General features: G+C 37.7%; 1 protein-coding gene across 1 annotated transcript; it reads left to right on the forward strand.

The window, feature by feature from the left end:
• The first annotated feature begins 2400 nt into the window (after positions 1 to 2400).
• On the forward strand, positions 2401 to 15160 carry RAB21 (RAB21, member RAS oncogene family). The gene is made up of 7 exons (XM_057377888.1): positions 2401 to 2780; positions 9511 to 9570; positions 9758 to 9865; positions 11191 to 11254; positions 12045 to 12099; positions 12535 to 12623; positions 13492 to 15160. Exons 1-7 carry the CDS (start codon positions 2634 to 2636, stop codon positions 13629 to 13631), a joined length of 663 nt encoding a protein of 220 aa, XP_057233871.1. The 5' UTR covers positions 2401 to 2633; the 3' UTR covers positions 13632 to 15160.
• The last annotated feature ends 4800 nt before the right edge of the window (positions 15161 to 19960 follow it).

The raw sequence follows: 19960 nt of genomic DNA on the forward strand, positions 1-19960 counted from the left end.
TTGGCAGAGATTTTGTAATATTATTCCTTTCCAAGTAAATCTAATAAAATCAGAGCATTTTGCTGCAAGTATATAAAATTATATACTAGTATATAATTTATATTTATATAAGGCTCAGAATTATTCTCCAAAGAATAAAATGGAACTGTATGACTGATATTATCTGCAAATCAACTTCTACCTTTWTATTACTCAGTACATAATTATCCCAGAAATGAATTGTGTATTGTCCACAGCATGGGAGGTGGTGTTTGTGCTGTTGTAGATTTGACCAACTAAAGTGTCCCCACTGACAGCCACTGCAGGTACTTAAGTTCACAGTGGAATGAACACATTTAATATTTTTGTAAGGAGACCTAAAAATGCAAGCTGAAAGAAGAACTTTGTTTTCACTTTCAGGAATTACCTGAAATGAAACACCAGTGAAAAAAAAAAATTTAAGTAAAGTCTTTCCAGAAGTGAAGCTGTGTAAAAAGAGGGAAGCACAACAAATTGAAGGAGAACGAGCCATTCTCTTCTCAAATGCTCTGAAACAAACATTTCCCAAATTAAATTAACACCCTTAAAATAACTTGGCAACAGTCACAGTTTAATCTGCAAATTTTACTAAGTCATATATGACACAATAGTGAAATGTGACACCTCAGGTAGCTCTGACAATTTTCTGTTCTCATTCAGATCAGCTTTTTAATTTCATTTAATATAGGTGACTAAAGTTTCGGAAAGTACAGGACTTCTCATAAAAGAATATCAGTAATCATAGGTTCCATACAAGAGAAGAGAACAAATATGATGAAATACCATAGTTATTGCAGCATTCTACTGTCAATGGGAAATGCATCATTTGACACTGAACCATGGTGGAGGATTCTGGCCAACCGGTGTCGTGCTTTGTTGTGCCCTCTGTTAGAAAAACAACGCTCACAGTTGTGCTGTCAGGTGCAGTCAGCACATGGACTGCAAGGGTGTCTCTTGTGCAGCCCTTTCCAAAGCTTCAGATCTCATTCTCACTGGCAGATAGCCTTTATTTCCAGTACACTGCACAGTTCCAGTGTTCACTATGGTAATACACTTAGGGCTGGTGAAAAATCACCCATGCAGAAAGTACCCTTTTAACAAATCAGATGTATCAGGTATATGGATCATTCCCATGCAAAGAACCAAAAAGTACAAATCAGGTGTGTTCTTCAGAACAGTCCTGTGTATTTATGAAGAATGTACAGGGAAACTCTTTTTGTTGAAAACAGTAAAAAGCTGTAAGAACAGGAAGGTTTTTGAGGACAGGTCTCCACACAGCCACGTGTCTCAGCAGATGCATTTGCCAGCAGTTACCCAGAAAGCCTCAAGCTGCTGGGCCCTGCAAACAGTTTGTGCTCAGGAGCATTGATTTCCATTGTCTCTGGCAACCTTAATCTGAACTCCATTTTGCTTCCTTCTATTCAGCCTGAAAGGATAACTCATATGCACATCAGTTTTTTGCCTGTCCACAGAAAGCATGACTGACAGAAGTCAGCATTACTTTCCAGCAAGACAGTATTTTTTATAGCAACTTGCTGAAACCACTTACGTGCTAATAAAACTGAGAATTTATTTGAAGAAAAGATATGCCTGGAGATTGTGTCTGCATTGATTTTTTCCCTTGTCCCATTTCCTTTACTTACTAAAAAAGTTTACTTTATTAGGTCTGCAGGAAATAAAAAGAATCCATTCTGTATATGATTGTAATAGGGTTCAATGATGAGGCTTCTTACTTCAGGGAATCGAATTCTAGTTCTACTGGATGCATTCTCTCTTCTTTCCTCTATTCTTTCTCATGCAACAGAGCATTAATACTATGGAACAGAAAAAAAGGAAATTGCACTACGAAACCTTCTCATAAGCACTTTTTTTCTTACCATTAAATGATCACTAGAGAAGTTGTGCTGCGGTCGTTTGGATCCGTTTGTGAGGATTCCTTTTAATTAAGGAATGATACCCAGTTTTACAAAGCAGTTATTCAGTTCTTGTATATGAAATTCTATTGGACTCCTGCAATCACGAAACTCGACAGAATGTTTCTCTTGTGCCTTTTTCTTCACCTGCTCCCACATCTCTCTTTTAGAGAATTTTATTATGGACTTTCATTTTGCAAACATTTAGAGAATAGTGTAGCTCAGTTTACACGAACGGCACTCACATCAAATCCGTGCCTATGGCGTTTGCCATCTGTGTGTTAGGGGTTTTCGGTTTCCCCTGGGAACGCTCGGTAGGTATCCTTAACACGGGATTTAAGCACGATGCGCGGGATCCCCGCGCTGACCCCGCCCCTCCCCAAGCCCCGCCCCCCGCGGCTGCTGGGCGGGGCCTCGAGCCGCCGCCGCGTCCCCCCCTCCCATTGGTGGCGGGGGCGGCGCGTGACCGGGCGGCGCGTGACGTAGGAGGAAGAAGCCGCCATTAGGGGCAGCGGGGCCGCGGCCGCGGGGCAGGTTCGACTGTCGTGTCCCTCTTCCGCTTCCATCTCCGCGGCCTCGCCGGTGCCTCYCCATCCCCGCCAGCCCCCCTCCCGCTCCCCCGTGGGCCCTCGTCCCTGTGGGCGGCGGCGGCGCCGCGGTGCGGCCCGTTGATGTGAGGCGCGGCTCGGCGGCGGGGTGCGGATGGCGGCGGGGGCCGGCGCGGCGGCCGGGGGCCGCAGCTTCTCCTTCAAGGTGGTGCTGCTCGGGGAGGGCTGCGTGGGGAAAACCTCGCTGGTGCTGCGCTACTGCGAGAACAAGTTCAACGATAAGCACATCACCACCCTGCAGGTGCGGGCCGGGGCGGGGTGGCGGTGCTGTGGGGGGTCCCGTTGTTGTTCTCCCCTCACCTTGCGCACCTCCTCGGACTGCTGGCACTGCCTTGTTTACAGCTTAGCGGCAGCCGGAGTCACTGTCGCCGCTCGCTAATGGTGGTTGTCCCCTGCCGAGTTCGCTGGAAACCAGTTCTCTCGTTCTTTTCACGCCTCGGAACTAAGCTTTCAATATTTTAAGGCCTTGTTTCTACTCTGCATACTAACTGCTCCGTTCTTTTCCAGTAATGTATATGAATGTCCTCGTTTGAGTCTTGGGAAGTATTAAAAAAAAGTAATGATGTTACTGTAATCATGGTTAGTGGACTGATGACTAAGTGTTTCAAATGTGCTGCGTTTCTGTTAATCACAGTCTTCCTCGTGTTCTCATATCTTAACAGTAGCACTGTCTGAACGTTACTGTTTAAGGAGAACAGCTTTCACAAAATGGTTTATGAGATTAAGGCTTATGATTTGATAACGGGAAAGATTCTTAAGGCTTAACTGCTTGTCATGACAGCTCCCTGAATTTCGACTGGACTCTCAGTGGTACTGTCTGCTAATTTATAAAGAACTACAAAGTGATGTTTCACTGCTGAAATGTGACATGGTGCCTGCTTGAAAGTAATGTTTTATTTTCATGACCTGCTAGTTAGTGATGGATGGCATGTATGCCATGGTACAAAATAAACTGCTTGTACTGTGCACGGTCTCAGAAAACATGTTTTGAAGTCGTGTTGTGAGTAATATGCTAAGTCTTTCAGGATGTCAGCTTGCATAGGTGGAAGAGTGGATTGAATGCATACCATTCTTAATATTTTTTTTAAATAAAGAAACAAACCCTGCCACTTGCTGGACCAGTATTGGTTTTTGAACTAATTTTGAGTTTCTTGAAGTAAGAAGAAATAGTGAATGCTTTCAAAATAAGGGAGCTTTAAGGTAATTACATGCTATTCCCATGCATTTAGGGGAAGGTTCTTGCATTGTGTATCGCAGATGTAATTAATAGTGAAGCTTTCCTTTAAAACCAAAGAGGCATTATAGATGCACTAGAAACAAGACAGGGAATATTTCATAAGCAGATAATGTTGCTCAATTTTTGCTGTGAACAGGTATAAAGAATATGTTTTAGACTTTATTATCCTGTGTTCATACTCAGCTTTTGGACTGATCTATTGGTAGATTTACTAGACAAGGTATTTATGGGGAGTTAGTTGTAGCTGTATTGCCACAGAGGTAACGGATACTTGGTGTGCCACAGGGATGACTGGTAGCTAATAGCTGTCAGAAGTTGCAGCAGAAGGGTAGCATTGAGCAAACAATCACTGAAAGTGCATCAAAATTATCATGTGTAGCTGAATTCTCATATGCCATGTTGCAAGAATAGGTCTAAGTAGATTGTTAAGTGCTGAAGCTTATATTTGTTTTTTTKTTGTTCTTTAAATCTGTAGTGGAAAACCTAAAATTATAAGTAAAAAGTAGGTTGGAATATAGACTTAGGTCACAAATGTCATAAAACACATCTTTAAATTGCTCCAAAATGGTGATAGGAAAATATCTGTAGACAGAGTGGCTCAAGAGCTTTTGGTTTTGACTGTCTGGAGAGGGGTCTGTAGAGGAGTGGAGGCACGTGTTTGCAGTGCCGACTAAGATTTTGTTTCTGCACTGTAACCAGGTTTGTGGTTGCTACTTGTGTCATTTTAACTGACTGCACGTTGTTACTCAAGTTGTTTGCTTTTCTGTGCTGAGCCTCCTTGGCCACATATACATCTTGCTGATGCTAAAATACAGTGTCACTTGCTGTTGAATCGTACTGGGCATCATGTGCACTTGTTGAGCATTATCTTTACTACTTTCTTTTCTCTACATCTTATTGCTCTAGAACAAAATTGAAGTTCTTTCGTAAAATGGGAAAATAATTTAAAAATAAGGTGAAGAGAAACTAGGATATCTGATTAAGCAATGAAGTAACTTATTTGCAAAGCTTTTTTTTAAGATTAAAGACTTAATCTGATAAGGTTGCTTTGTTTCATGGCAACAGTTCCAGGTATTGCACTGAATTCCTTTTGTTCCAATAAAGCCAGAATTAAATAAATACTTTGCTCCTGGTCCAGTAAAGGAGTGACAATGATGAATCATATGAAAAGATTACAAGATACTGAGACAAGAAGCTCTCCATCCACAATATTCTCTAACGTAAGCCAAGAAAGTATTGCGTGTTTGCAGCAGAAAGGGTGCTGAGACTACAGCCTTCTGGAAACTTCATTTAGTGATGTTATTCTACTGTGAAGTTATTTTTTGTATATCCAAAGAGGAAAGTTTGGTAACAGAAGACTTGYACTAAAAGGGAGCAGTTTCTCCTCTCTCCACTCCCCCTTCTCTCAGTGCTAAGGGGARTGCACTGGAATCTCCTTTAATTTAGGAGGTTGCTGAGTTGTGTTGCTCTTGTTGTGTTAGCATCAAGTCATGTACTTAAGATATTGATGACTTGCAGGTTGAAGGTAAGGTAGCTACAAGAAAACATCTAGCTAAAATATTGTGGAAAAATTGATGCAGGAAAGGTAGGAATTTTTATACACAATGAGTATAATTCATAACTTGTTGTCAGACCTGGTGGGACAGTTAGAATTGGTTCCTATTGTTGGAAATACTGAAGTTGGTGCTCTCATCCTGATATACTAATTATAAGAGATAAATCAGTATCAAGTGAGCTGTGCTGGAATACTTCAATAATAAACCTACTGTCAAACTATTGTATTTTTTTTTCTTGGGCAGATACTTTTTATTATTTAATTATAAATAATTAAATTAATTATTTATAAATAATTATAATTATCTATATTAAATAATTTTTATATAAATAATTATTTATGTAAATTGTAAATTATTAGGATAAAAACAACTTCTGAATACTGCACTCTGAAATGTGTGGAGGATTGCAAAATATACAACTTAAGAGCTGGTTATGTTCTAGTCATAGAGTTCCTCGTTGCTTTGATGGACTTGTATAATGTGGAAAAGCTGTCTTGGCTATCAAGATAGCTGGGGGTGACTGGAAGACAATGTGAGGAAGTTCAGTGCTATATGCAGTGTTTTTATGCCTGACCTGCTTCTCTTGAACATGAACCAGTCAAGGGCAGGTGCCACACACCTGCGTTTGTCCAGTGGCTTTCAGGAGAATCTCTTCCAGCTGGGTCTTCCTTGTGTTCTATTCAAGCCCCTTTGTCAGCTTCTAACAGGGCCTGGTGRGCATGTGAAACTGAACTCTTAGAAGAAAGAATTAAAGAAAGGATTTCCTACAGCCTCTTCAAAAGACTGGAATTTTAGCTCTTATAATTGCATTATCCTTTTCTAAGTGCCTAAGTATACTTCAGACCTGTCATAAGACAGTAGAGTCAAAATATGAAAATTAGAAGCTTACTTCAAAGAGTTGTTTGAAATTACTTATCTTTGATTTACCCKCGTTCCTGTATATTTGTGAGTTTTTGAAAGTCTGAGCAAAAATGACCTGTCAGAGTAATTAAAATACAGGAAAGAGTTGCTGAGTCACARGTAAATCAAGTCACAACTCGGACTGGAAATGACAGTGCTCAATTCAGTACATTTTTGGGAAATAAGAGCAAACGTTGAAGCTTTTTCTGTATCTAATTGCCTAACAAGCTGTAGACTGTTTTGATTTCAAAGGCTTTGACTTTGAAACTTGGAAAACTTTAAAATCTTGTCTACTGACATTTTCTCTAACCCTTCTCAGAATGGAAGTTAAGGCTCTTTCTTGTGTGTTGRGTTTTCCCAAATTTCTAAAAATTTYAGTTCTTTTGTTCACCTAATTTTTCCCCTCCCTTACTATGTTCAGAATGGCTGGGGAGGGGTATATGTGTTTAAAAAATTAAAATATATTAGTTGATTTGTCTTTGGCATGTTTGCACTGTGGATGTAAAATGTATTTTATTGATGGTAAATGCACTGAACTTATTGATACATTCTAATTAATGAGTAGAACCTGCTAATTTTATTCTTCAAGTAGAGAAACAAAATCAAGAAGAATGAAGCACTAAATCTGTAATACAACATTGATGGTTTCTTGGAGCATGGTCATAAAGCTTTCTGTTCATTTCCAGCCATGACTRCTTCAAATCCCAGGTTCCAATCCTGTTATCAGACAAACATGCTTGTAATTAGGATATCTGGTAGAGGATACTGTCTGTCCTTTTTTGATTACAGGCCTAAGACTTCAGATAGACTAAAACTTGATCATTACAAATTGATTGAGTTTTAATTCAGAGAACAAGTGCAATCRCCCAGTGCTAAATACCCTTGCCACAGTCTCCTGTGGTTATGGATATTCTTGCAAGAGATACTAAAAAGCCTTACTTGCATGTAGGAGTCTTCTAATAGAGTATATAGAGAATGGAATAGTCTCTATCTTAATGATAAAAGACAGTATTCCTGTCAAAAGCCATAGTACCTGAAGGACAGATTATATTGAAGTGAAACTTACCTATGTAGATAAACCTACTTTAGTTTCTGGTCTGTCAGAAAGGAAATAYACTTGTGCTATTAATTGGGTCACTGTCTAAAGCTACAATGATAYAACTTTATGGATGCTGAGTTCTCTGGGTTTTTAAATACAGATCCCCTTCCTATGAAAGATTTTTCTGTTCAGAAATTGATTCTCAAACACTTGTGTGAAACATGTCAACTAAGCAGGTTTGGATTGTTGGTGTCATGGCGAAAGCAAACAGTGCTCAGAAGAGCTTTTCCTTTAAGAYTTGCAGTAGAATATTGAGTACTGTAGTGCAGCAGATCAATAAAATATTGTCAGGTAAACTCGATTCATTCTGCCTAACTATTTTTTCACCATGTGGCCTAAATGTTGGTGAATTAAAACTTCTGAAGTTGCCTTTAATCTTTTGGTATTTAAACTGTAATGAAGTAGAACAAATTGTGAMTACTACTGATGAGTTAATCCTCAGGAGCAGCTGTTGAAAGCCATCAGCTTCTGTAGAGCTTTTCATTTTTTAACTAGAAGTTTTCTCATGTTGAATGTTTGCTACTCCTCAGTTAAGCTGTTTGTCACAGGTTGATTAGAGAGTCAAATCCATTTAAGRTGCTGTCTGGAAGTTTTTCCAGACTTTTGACTTCTGTCCCCTCACAGTAGACTGAGGGAGTAGCATAGTGTTCATGCTTTAGTTATGTTGAACCCAAGGTTTGTAGTGATTAGTTCTTTGCTATCTGCTCTGGAAAGTCTCTGAGTGTTTTTCTGCTGCTCTGTTCTCTCTCTCTCTCTCTCTCTCTCTCTCTCTCTCTCTCTGTCTCTCTGTTCTGTTCATCAGATTTCATGAAAAGCTTTGGGGGACGCTACAACTACAAGATGAAAAGGGTTTTTGTAATCATCTCACCTTAGGTCATACCAATGCCAGAGCCAATGTTAGGAATGTAGCTGAAGAGCAGGAGCTGCTCTAGCAACTGAATACTGGATGACTAACTGTAACACAGGCATTACTCCACAAAGGCACTTTCGGCAGCAGTTTAGGCTGGGGTAAATTGAGCTATTGTGGTCTTATGGTTGCTTGTGTAGTTAAGCAGCAAGCTGGTTCAAGTAGCTTGTCTGGCCCATCACACTTTCAACACGTGTGACTCTTGGTTCTGTGACTGGGTGCTCATACAGAGAGCCCCCTTGAGATGCTACAATCCAGCCTGAAATAATTTGTGATGAATGTATCATAAAATAACCTCTGATTACTAGTTTGAACCCAAATGCAAGTTGAGGTAAAACAGAAAGGAAAACTGRCTATTAATTAAGGCAGAAGACAAAAGTTAGCCCTTGGCAACTGAATTACTTGGCAACTGTTACTGCTAGTCTTAAGAATGGGGGGAGCAGGTTCCTGATGCATCAGCACCTTCAGATGCTGTTCTGGTCCATTAAACTTGTATTAAATTATATTCCCTTTTTAGCCATCAAATTACAGACTTGGTAACAGAGGTGGTGTTTGAAAATGTGAATCATGCAAGTTCRGAGAAAACCAGATCTACTCAAGTTACTGAAATTAGATTAACCTTGCAATGTGTTCTGGTCCTGTAAAACATTTCCAGAAGTTAAAGTAGTGGAATTCTAAAGCAGCTTGTATGCTTATTCTGAGGTTTTTCAGCTCAAACAAACTAACAAAAACATAGAACTGAAAAGCAGATGGGGTTAAGTTGTGGGCTCACTTCAACAAAAAAAAGGGAAAAGACACAGACAAGGAAACTTGTGAATACTAATGTTCTAAGATACTTAGTGATAAATTCAAACTATTATTTTTTGTTCTAGTAGCTTTCTACTAGTGAACTATGTTGCCTAATTCCTGCAGATTAAGAATCCTGTTAGGCTGGTTCTTACCCAAACTTCACATACTCTTGTGAAATGCTTTGAGTTAGGTTTAGACTTATCAGTGTTGTGGATTTAATGCTTTCCACACCCCCCATCCTTCCCAAATCATTCAAAACAGCAGCAAAAAGATGTAGTAAATGATTGATTTAACCCAAATTTATTTAGAATAGGCTGCTGGCAAACTGTACTGGCTTAGTATTAATGTAGCCTTCTTGCTTACAGAGTCTTTCAATATAGAAATTTGTCTTTTATTGATTTTGATTTTTTTTAATAGATTAATCTGAAGTCAAATTAAATGTTTGGTATGTAAAACTTAACTCTAATCTGTTTTGTTTTCCAGGCATCTTTCCTTACAAAGAAGCTAAATATTGGTGGAAAAAGAGTAAACCTTGCAATATGGGTATGCTTATGTTCCTAGTTTTTTTGCCCTTTGCTAAATAAAATATTTTTCTGAACAAAAAATTGCTTTAGGCTTACTGTATCTCAAATGTTTGGCATTCTTAATAAAGTAAAATTTWAAATATTTGGAGTTCCTTGAAATATTGTTTGCTTTGTCTTAAATGCTAACAATTGTATTTTAAATGCAGGATACAGCTGGTCAAGAAAGATTTCATGCATTGGGGCCTATCTACTACAGGGACTCCAATGGCGCTATTCTAGTATATGATATAACAGATGAAGACTCTTTTCAAAAGGTACTGGACAGCTTTTATGTCTGAGATGTAAACTAATTGAAAGATCATCTGTAATRTGTAAACAGAGGTCTTCTGTTTTCAGTAATATATATTTGCAAATATAGATCATGGAATGGAGGCATATACCTTATTAGTACTCTTTTAAGGACTGTCTTCCCTACTATCAGGGTTATGCAAAAAACACCAATACATGATAGTGGAGACATTACCTTCTCTGTGATAAGTTACTTGTCCTTCAAATCCTCATCAAAACATGAAATTTGATGGTTAGTTATTTTATGGCTATATTCATTGATCAGTTGGTTAGGTGAGTTTTTTCACCCTGTGTCAAATCTGTGGTATCACTCTATAGGGTGTTTCAGCTGAAAACAGGTGACACTCTTTTCTAAGCAGTGTCTTTCTTTCTAAAGTTTTGTCTCTGATTAGTTTTTGGCAAAACCATTTGGACTTGTAGAGAGAAGTGAGAAATTGTGGTTGTATGGCAAGGCTTGAGTTAGCAATGGTAGAAATAGTAAAGGTACAGTTCGAAACCTTAACTAATTTAGTTTGGTGTAGGGCAAAGTAAAGCATTTGTGCTAGCAGTTAAACATTTGCCCCCACCTGCAGACTGGTGATGATTTGTAATACTTCAACTAGTGCCTTTTCATGCTGAGSCCTACTTAGTAAAACCTTGTGATATCAAAACACTTCTGTAAGTTAGCCTTTCCTCTTTTTCTTATTGCAGAAGTACTACTGTATCATGTAGTCTGTTTTTAGATTTTTGAGGTGATTGCTCTCTTCACAATTATTCCCTTAAAATAGCAGGTCCTAAGTCAATGCAGTGATTGTACAACTTCTAAAGCATGACAACAGATTTAATAACAGATACCTTACCTTAGATGATTCAACATGCTTGTCCCTTCTGTTCTCTCAGGAAACAAACATSTGTTTTAAACTAACCTGAGAAATTCAGTTCAGGTGCCTCTACTTTTAAAGTACCATTTGTGATCTGTCAGTAAATGCCTGTTGATAAAAGATCTCATGTCTGATCTAAGGTGGACTTTTGTTCTTTGGAGTGGGGCTAATGTGAGTGTGGTGAGTTATATTTCTGGAGTAATTGATCATCTTAATCTAMGTCATTTGCTCTTAATGTCACCTGTGAAGTAAAACCTGCTGAACAAGAGCCATGTGTAGCTATCTAAAGAACATTTTTCCATCTATGTTGCTCTAAATGTGTTTGCTTATGGTTCAAGTAGATGGTTARTGAAGGAAATGTGATGGTTCTGCATTGCCGAGATTAGTAGTATATCAAGTGAAAACAAACTCATCTCTTTTTTTTTTTGCAGGTAAAAAACTGGGTTAAGGAATTAAGAAAAATGTTGGGAAATGAAATCTGTTTATGTATAGTAGGTAAGTCTTTTTCAACATAACTGAATTGGAAAGATCTCTTTTGATTTATAGCATTTTCCAGATGCTGCTTTGACAGCTTGTACCTGTGAAATTATTCTAATCTTCAGTTAGGTATTTAAAATTAAACTGGAGCTAAAAGTTTCAGTAGATCACATAGAGGAAAAAAGGAGTTTGATTGAAAAAATAAGCTGTTTAATTATGCACTATTGGAAGTGCATGGTACAGACACCTGAAGATTAGTTGAACAAAAAAATGTACATTATCCTTCTTTTGAGTACTCAAACTCAAAAGTTTTTACTTCTCAGTGGCATAGACTAGGTGCTTGTCTGTTTTCATACCTAAGTGCTTGCAGGTTGGAGTGAGTCTTAAAGCTTGGATATTTCAATACAAATGGAATGCAACAAATGCTGGGTTTAGATTTAAATCTGATTAATTATTAAAACATATCCATGAGATGAGATGTGTGGACATTCTACAAAAACTACCTCTGCAGCCCACGGAAGGTCCTAATAAATTACAAAAGAAAAGCAAAAGGCTGAGTTGGTTGCCTTATATGGATGCATTTAGGTGTCCTGATCTCTCTACAGAAGAAGCACTTCATCCTCATTGTCTCTAAATGCTTATGTGAAAAGAAATTCTCAAACCATACTGTGATTGAAATTGAGATCTGTGTAAGAGCTGGTCTTTGCTGGGACAGCTTGGGAGACTGGAGTACTATGGTTACATGTTTGCTTTCTTTTTGGATAATTTTGGAGCACAAAGGCTTAAAAGATTAACTTGTTTCCAACAGGTAACAAAATAGACTTGGAAAAAGAGAGACATGTTTCAGTGCAAGAAGCAGAAACGTAAGTCTCACCAATTACTAATAGAAACAGTCATTGCAAAATTATGCTGGAGTAATAAACTCGTGATGCTGTTAACATAGCAGCCAGCTAGGCACTGCTGGCTAACGCATGCCAATTGTTAAGTGTTCTGTTAGTATCTCAGTCACAGGGTGTCCTGGCTGACAGAACTGTAGCTTTAGAGTTGTATGGGATTAAAGTCAACCTTTGCAGTTTAAATCCATTTCTAGACATTACATTTTCTTAATTTCATCCAGTGTGTTGCATCACACACATCCTGGCAGTTTTAAATTGGTTTTTTTTTTGCATTAAATCAGCATGTGTATAACTGTAAAGTCAGAATAAAACCTTTTGTGATCATCTTATTCCTTCTTGTAAAGTGACTTAAAAAGATTGAGTCCTTTACTACAGTGAAGTTCTGTATCTGCATTTCTACAGGTATGCTGAATCTGTTGGAGCAAAACATTATCATACGTCAGCTAAACAGAACAAAGGAATTGAAGAACTGTTTCTTGACCTTTGCAAAAGTAGGTATTACCTAGTTTGTTGGTAAAGAGCTCATTCATAAAATGCTCAGGTTCCATGCTTTTAAGGCCTTATAGAAAAGCTTTACTGTAAACTGCTCCTTAGAACTGACTTAATTTCAGTTTACTTCAAGCCACTTGAATTTGTACTGTAACAGCTCTGAAAGCTTGGTGTATGTATGTTTACCATATTGCAAATTCATGCTGTACTCCAAAAATATCTGTCATTTGTTGGAATACTAACTGCTGTTCCACTTACCATGCATAAGTAATAACCCAAATCGAATTTCACGTTACAGGTCTCACCACTGCTTGCTTCAAGGCCTTTTTTTCAAAAATCTGCTCAAATGTCAGTTACAAATCATAAACTCAAAGTTGTAATGATGCWAATTTTACACAGCAATCTAAACCAGTGGTAGAGATCATGGTATGTGGGATGGAAAGGCAACACTTGCAAGTCATCCTAGTTGTGTTCCTGTGATAATAACTTAAGGAAAACATATCCTGAATTTCTGAAGAGTTGGTTGGAGATTTTTTGGTTTTTTTGGGGGGAGGGTGGAGTTTATTTTTTTTTTCTAACAGTGCTAATGATAGGGATGGGTAAATCTAGCTTTTGAAGTTGCTAACTCCAGGACACTTGAGCATCACTGAGGTCTTTCTTAGTTACAAGGAGCTGCTGGATGTTTGGTGCTTTAAAGAATGATTTAGCATGTTCTTGCAGCTATGCCATGTGATACCTGAGTATTTAGTTCTGCATAACAGGAGAACCACTCTCACTGAACTTTGTGCCTAGAGTTCAGATAGATTAAGACATCAGAGTCTTACGTAAAAATGCAATGGAATGTCACCTAATACACTTCTTTCTTTACAGGAATGATAGAAACTGCTCAAGTGGATGAAAGAGCAAGAGGCAATGGCTCCAGTCAGTCAGGAACAGCAAGGCGAGGTGTACAGATCATCGATGATGAGCCCCAAGTACAGAGCAGTGGAGGGTGCTGTTCTTCTGGATAATTATAAAACTGTGCATCACTGCCCTCTCAATATGAAGACTGCCATATTCCAAGTCACACATTCTTTACCAATGGAGTAATAGAATTAACAGTATTTAAAAATAATCACATGTAACACTGCAGAGACCTTAAGTGCTAAACTAGTGGTGTCTGTGACCAGAGAATTGGCGTTTTCTACAGTGGTTAACAAAGCAATTACCAATGGCCTTTTTACATATTTTTCTTTAATGAGGAATAATATGCATGTAGAAAAGACCTACTTAAAGGCTTCATTTATATTCTTTTAAATCAGATCATTATTTAATAACTTATATACATTGTTGTTGGAATGGTATACGTTTTTGCAGCTCTTTGTATTTTGTGGTAGACGGAACTGTATCACTTCTAAAATGCAAATTGATTTTTTTTTAAATTAGCAGATATCTGAAGTAATATTTTTGCAGGGCCTCCACAAGCCTATAACTCAACTACTTTGATATATTCTGTTCATCTGTATGCCAAGCTGATAAAATACATTGTAAATTACATATTAAATATTTTATCTGCTTTTACAGTGCAGGTGCAGAAATATGTACATCAGTCTTGTCAGTGATTGTGAAGTTAATAAGTCAGTGAAAGATGCAAGCTTTTCATGTGTATTGTTGAATTGCTCATTCTATTCCCCTACCTGAAAACAGCTTTGTTTTGGGTACATCCATAGCTACAGCCATCCTTTAATCCATTTCTGGCAAGCAGCAGTATTTAGAGTATMCCCTTACTGTAAGAGAATGCTTATGTAGACTGCTGTTTAACATTGAGGTGTTTGACTCCCAGCTAAAACAGTTGGTGCATGCACATACCTTGCCTCTGCAGTTACTTTGTCCTCCCAGAAGAGATCCCCAGAAAGTCAAAGCAAATTTGGCCCTCATCTGTCTGGTAGCCAGTAAACCAGATGCATGGGAAACTCTTTAGCTGCTTTAATACATTTGTTTCCAAAGATAGCATTATAAACTATTCATGAGCATATTTTTTTTTCTCTGCAGGGTTTAAGTGAAAAATTAATTGGCATTAACTAGAACTGCTTCTACTTTGGAGTGATTAAATTGAAGATGTGAAACTTGCCAGATGTAGCTGTAACTTTGGGGTTTCTAGGCAGAATTGAACTTATTTCCAACTTGCTCTTTCTCTTGTAAAGCATTTTGAAAAAGCCCACTTAAGTTTGAGGAGGAGGGTTTTCAGAAAAAAATGTGTAAACTACTATCACAAAAGAACACAAATGGTGGTAGCTGAAAGTTTAAAATGTTTTGTGCTCTGACTTTTTTTACTTGTCATGCTTGGAAAAACAGTAAAGGTGATGTCTATGACAAAGTAGAATATCCTTGGCCTTCCTTTTTCTGAAAGGTAGATTTAGTATTGCATATGAAATGCACTGAATGGTGTGGGTATGTTCTGATACACAAAAAGAGTAGTAGTAATGAATTAGTCTGTGTAAGAGAAGTGTGCTGTCTTCAATCTGATTTTTATTTTCTCTGAAATAATAGATGGCTTTGATACAGACTTATCCTGGTGCATTTTCTCCCTTTTTGCCTTAACTGTGGTGTAGATACTTTTTCTTAGACTACCGTTGCTATGCCCTTCTGACATGTTGGTACGTACGATGAAGAAAGGTGGTTTGTCCATGCTAGTGAAGATAAAGTTTCTTGGCTGCACAGAGCTTTGGTGTGAATCCAAAATCCATGATTGTATGTGTCTATATGTAGCAACGCTGTTAACATTCACATATCTAACAACAATGAGCTTTGATGAAGTTGAAAACCAGGTCAGTTTGATCTAACACTGATATCTGACAATCAGCCTTGTAAGTGACACAGTATTGATATGAAGAGTGAAATTGGGAAGTCTTGATGTTCAAGAATGGAATCTCCTCAGAACAGGAGTTTTAGATCTTTTTATTTAATTTTTTTTCTGTATCTGCAAATAAAACCCCAAACAGCCCAACTTCGACTAGACTTAGTTGAAGCAGTGTGTAGAATGTATCTTTCTGGCTGCAGCTAAAGAGTTTTTAGTGTATTCTGTGGTAGAGGCATCCCATGTGACTCCTGGCAATTATGAAACTAACAGTGGCATGTTGATACTAGCTCTTTAGTCTCTTACAGAATAAAAACTATTACTACTGGAAACTTAGAGGGGGATAAAGAAGTCTATAATTTTGTAATACTAAAAAGGTTCTGGTTGCTATGAGCAAAATATTTTTTTAAAACAAATTCTCAAGTTACTTTTCTTACTTAAGCTATGACATAAAAACTCACTGGAAACCTTCCTGTCTAAGCTGTGGTTTGGTTGGACTTTATTTATGAAACTTAAAACCTGTGTTTTGCACAGATATCATTATAGAACCTTACAAAAGTATAGCTTTGTGAAATCAGGGAAGATAGTTTTCAGGACAGAGGTGAAAACATTATGAATTGTTTAGAGTGATTAACGTAAGACGTCTATTCATTTTTTAGCAACAAAATACAGCAGTTCCAGGAAAAAGCATCTTTGTCAAAGATACTGAGAATGTTCTTTGCACTTGATATAGAAAAAAGCACACATAGCTTGGTTTTCTATATTTGAGCAGGATCTTACTCAAGTGAGCCGATGTTACTAGGTTGGTATTACTAACCTACATTGCTTGATTTGTATGTCTGAAGAACTGTTCTCTTGTTGCTGATTTGTGTGGCTGTAAACAAGTCATCTATTTCTCATTCTTCTGAGAAGTGAAAGAGAACAAGGCTGTCTGTCTTGAGAAAGTACCTCTATTGTGGGACAGATAGAATCAGCCAGACACCCGCTACAGCATGTGTAAGTCAACAGTGAACACACTTCCTCGGGGTATATCTTGACAATGATTACTCACATACATACTAAAAATGGTCTAACTTGCTACAAAGGCCCTTCTAAAACAACGTTTAAATGCTTGCTCGAGGTCTTGATGCTGCTATTATGAATACACAAGCTACCTATGAAACTTTGTCACTTGATGAAATAAAATCCAACAAACCAAAGTTCAACTGCTTTAATGTAGCAGTATGTCTGTCTGCTAGGAGTTATTTATGAACACTGTATACTGCACTTGGACTTTAGTTCAGAAGCTATAAGATCAGAGAGACTGATTCAGATGGGGACACTCATAAATTCAGATGTGTAGTACTTGGTGATGAGTGTGACTAGCTGCAGAGACTGGGGGAGATGACTTCATCTGTTGAGCAGTGGTCTTGCACATGATCCCRAAATGAGACTATCCAGTGTCCAGATGAATTGTATGGGATGGTGTCTTGAAGCAGTCAAATAAATGTTACCTTCTTTATATTACATTCTTTACTTCAGTATTCACAGGTTGTGGACAAGTATTCTTGTGACCTGCCACATTGAAAAGTATCCCTTAGCCCTTTTTATCCTACCACTTTTATTCTTCTTGTGTTTAACTTGTATCACTGCCTACAGGTTTTAAAGAACTTAGTAATTAAATTTCTACTTGGGTTTCCAAACCAAATGAAACAAGCTTTGCAGAAAGGTATGAAGTCATGAAAAGCGGTTAGATCTCAAATGGAGTTCTGAAAAAATGTTGGATGCTGTCAGAAATAAAGAGTTTAAATGCAGGTCAGAAATCTCCATAAGCTGAAAGCAGTTAAGTGATATGAATAGTAAAGTATGAGAATAAGAGTTGGAGCCAGCCACCTCTCATTTTTCTGCTTTTAGTAAAATGAAAAGAATGTAGGAAAACCTGAGGTAGTAAGATGCTGAGTTAACCCTTTCTCTGAGTTGCCAGCAAGTCTCAGCAATGGCAGTACCTTATTTAGTACTTCTAAGATCACTTCCTGGACTGTTTTTACTTTTGTGTAATATCATTTTTGCTTCATTAAAGAGAATATAACTAACTGTGAGCAGGCTTTCAGGCACAATACTAACCTACTTAAAACATTTATTAGAATATTTATGAACTTTTTACATTTCACTGACTTTGTTAATCTTAGTCTGCATCAAATCATAGAATGTTTTTCCTGACAAGTCAGAAAGTGTATCGTGCTATGAGGATAAGTCTTACTACAGTTGTTTTAAGGAGTTACAGATGATGAGCAAGGTCCTTAGCACTTCTTGCTGTGCAAACTCACCAAGGTCCCAAACTGAGCTCACTAGTCCTTAACTGTGCTGGGCACTTGCTCCTGCTACTCTTTGGAGGATTCTTCTGAACACCAGGGTTTTCCTTCTATGTTGGCAAGCCTGTACATCTCAATGATGTAGCTGTCTAATAAATTTAGGCTATTTTTATCAAATAACAATATACCCTTTGCTCCTTCATTTTTTTTTCACCTGTCATTGGCCCCTGTATTGAGCAGAATGAGATGGAAATGGTTTTGAGAGTTGTGAAGAATCTAGAATGTTGTCTTGAGATGGCTTGAAAAGTGCATCTATGAAAATATCACCATTATGACAAAGTATTGTTCTGTCCAAGWTAAAAGAAAAAAGTTGGGCTTGGAGAAATTTTTACTGTCATCTGATTAAAATGATAAATTGCTCTACTTTGAAAATGAAAACTAATTTAAAGATCATGTGTCTAGTCTTAAAAAAAAATTAAGACTTCAATTTACCTAACTTGGCCAAAGCCTTAAATAGATTGCCATATTTCACAGCCATAAGCTAAAGTTTGATTGTTGGGAGGAACTGCATACTTGTTCATATTCCACTGGCCAGTTTAGAGCTTAGATGGTGTTTATTCAATACCAAGATGTTGAAAGATAGATTAAAACAACTCTTTTTGCTATCTATTTTCCCTGCTTTTTACAAGTAGCATGGACCTGATGGAGCCGCAGGGTCACTGTGAAAAGAGGCTTCTCTTTCTCTTCCTGCTTCTTGGCTGCATTGATCCTTGTTGCCAAATTACTGCTACAGCAAACTTTGGGTGCTGTGCAAGAAAGGAAGTGCATGTTCTCTCCTTGCTTCTCTAKCTCTTCCAGACAGTGATAGGCACTACAGCAGTAATACCCAGTTTCTCTCAGTTTGAGAATATTCTTTTCCTCAAGAGGAGCTTTTCTTACATCTTGATAAGTAATTTTTTTTCAGTGTGTCTAGTCTCACCCATCCCTCAAAGGGGTTTTAGTTCTGCATTGTAGGTTGCCCAAAAGATGCTCAGTTTGAAAGCGTGACGAGGAACGATGATGAATAGCAGTTTTACAACAGTTTTCCCTGGTCATATCCCATCTCCAAAACAGTGAAGAGAGGATATTGGAAGTTCAGTGGTGAGTCCTTGCCACCTCTGTATCTGACTCTTGATTCTTGGATATTGGAAGTGACTTACATGAAATTACAGTTGAGAGTATTCCAGGGAGCAAGAATACTTCCACATTTGTTGCAAATGGTTGATATCCTATGACAGATCCAAACTCACGTTTTTGAACTGTTGAAACTGTTAAATTGCAGGCCCTACAAGTTAACCATCTCTCCATTCTGAAAAGTTGACAAATTTGGGACTTGCAGTGGAAGAGAACAAGTAGTTTTTCTTTCAGAACAGGAAACTTAAAACTGCCTAATCAGGCTTGTTTTAGTAAAAAGAGAAGAGAAAAGCATGTGATACCTAAATCTTTAACTGCTGTCAGTGCTATTTGATCATACAGGCATTATAATGATTGTCTTACTGGATTTTTCTCATCAGATAAGCTCATTGAGCTTATCAGTCTCCCTCAAATAGAAAGAAAACATTAGCAAGGCAAAAGCCAATGCTGAAAAGGATGCAGCATTTTTAGTGTCAGGTAACATTGTCAAATGTTGTAGGAATATCCTGTTTGGTATTTGTGGATAAAAAGTTTTGTAAAAACATTTAAAAAAATCTGTTAGAGGCTTCATGAGTGTTAACTTGCCCAGTGCATTTCTGCAGCTGGAGTTCTTAAATACAGCTTGATGTATTTTATATACCAGTGCATTTACAGAAGGATAGTCTTGTCATAAATTAATTCCAAATAGTCAATCAGCTATAAAAATAGGATTTTTTTTTATCATGACTGTTGGTTCATCAGTGCCTAATATTAAAAGTGATAATGCATGGAGATGGATCAATAGTGAAAAAAAGGTKTGCTGAAAATCAATACAGAAAGAAAACATTGTCACTTCTTACATTTACAGAATGTTATGGAATTTGAAACTTGATGACAGTCTGTAATAAACTGACCCTGAAAAATACTGGAAATTTGGGGCAGAGCCTGAGACCACAGTTTTTTTATGTTACACATACAATATTTCTGAACCCACCTGAGCATGATGTGACAAGACATGGCTTTAAGATGTCAAATCAGGCACACTGAGGGTTTGCTTCTA

Source organism: Malurus melanocephalus, unplaced genomic scaffold, assembly GCF_030028575.1.
Source record: "Malurus melanocephalus ecotype Western Australia unplaced genomic scaffold, MMel_1.1 scaffold_10, whole genome shotgun sequence".
Taxonomy (NCBI): Eukaryota; Metazoa; Chordata; class Aves; order Passeriformes; family Maluridae; genus Malurus; species Malurus melanocephalus.

Bases quoted from the DNA above. Each gene is read 5' to 3' on its own strand.
- RAB21 (XM_057377888.1), top strand. From the start codon at position 2,634: ATGGCGGCGGGGGCCGGCGCGGCGGCCGGGGGCCGCAGCTTCTCCTTC. The intron at 11,255-12,044 runs GTAAGTCTTTTT...TGTTTCCAACAG, and splicing joins AATCTGTTTATGTATAGTAG to GTAACAAAATAGACTTGGAA. The intron at 12,624-13,491 runs GTAGGTATTACC...CTTTCTTTACAG, and splicing joins GTTTCTTGACCTTTGCAAAA to GAATGATAGAAACTGCTCAA.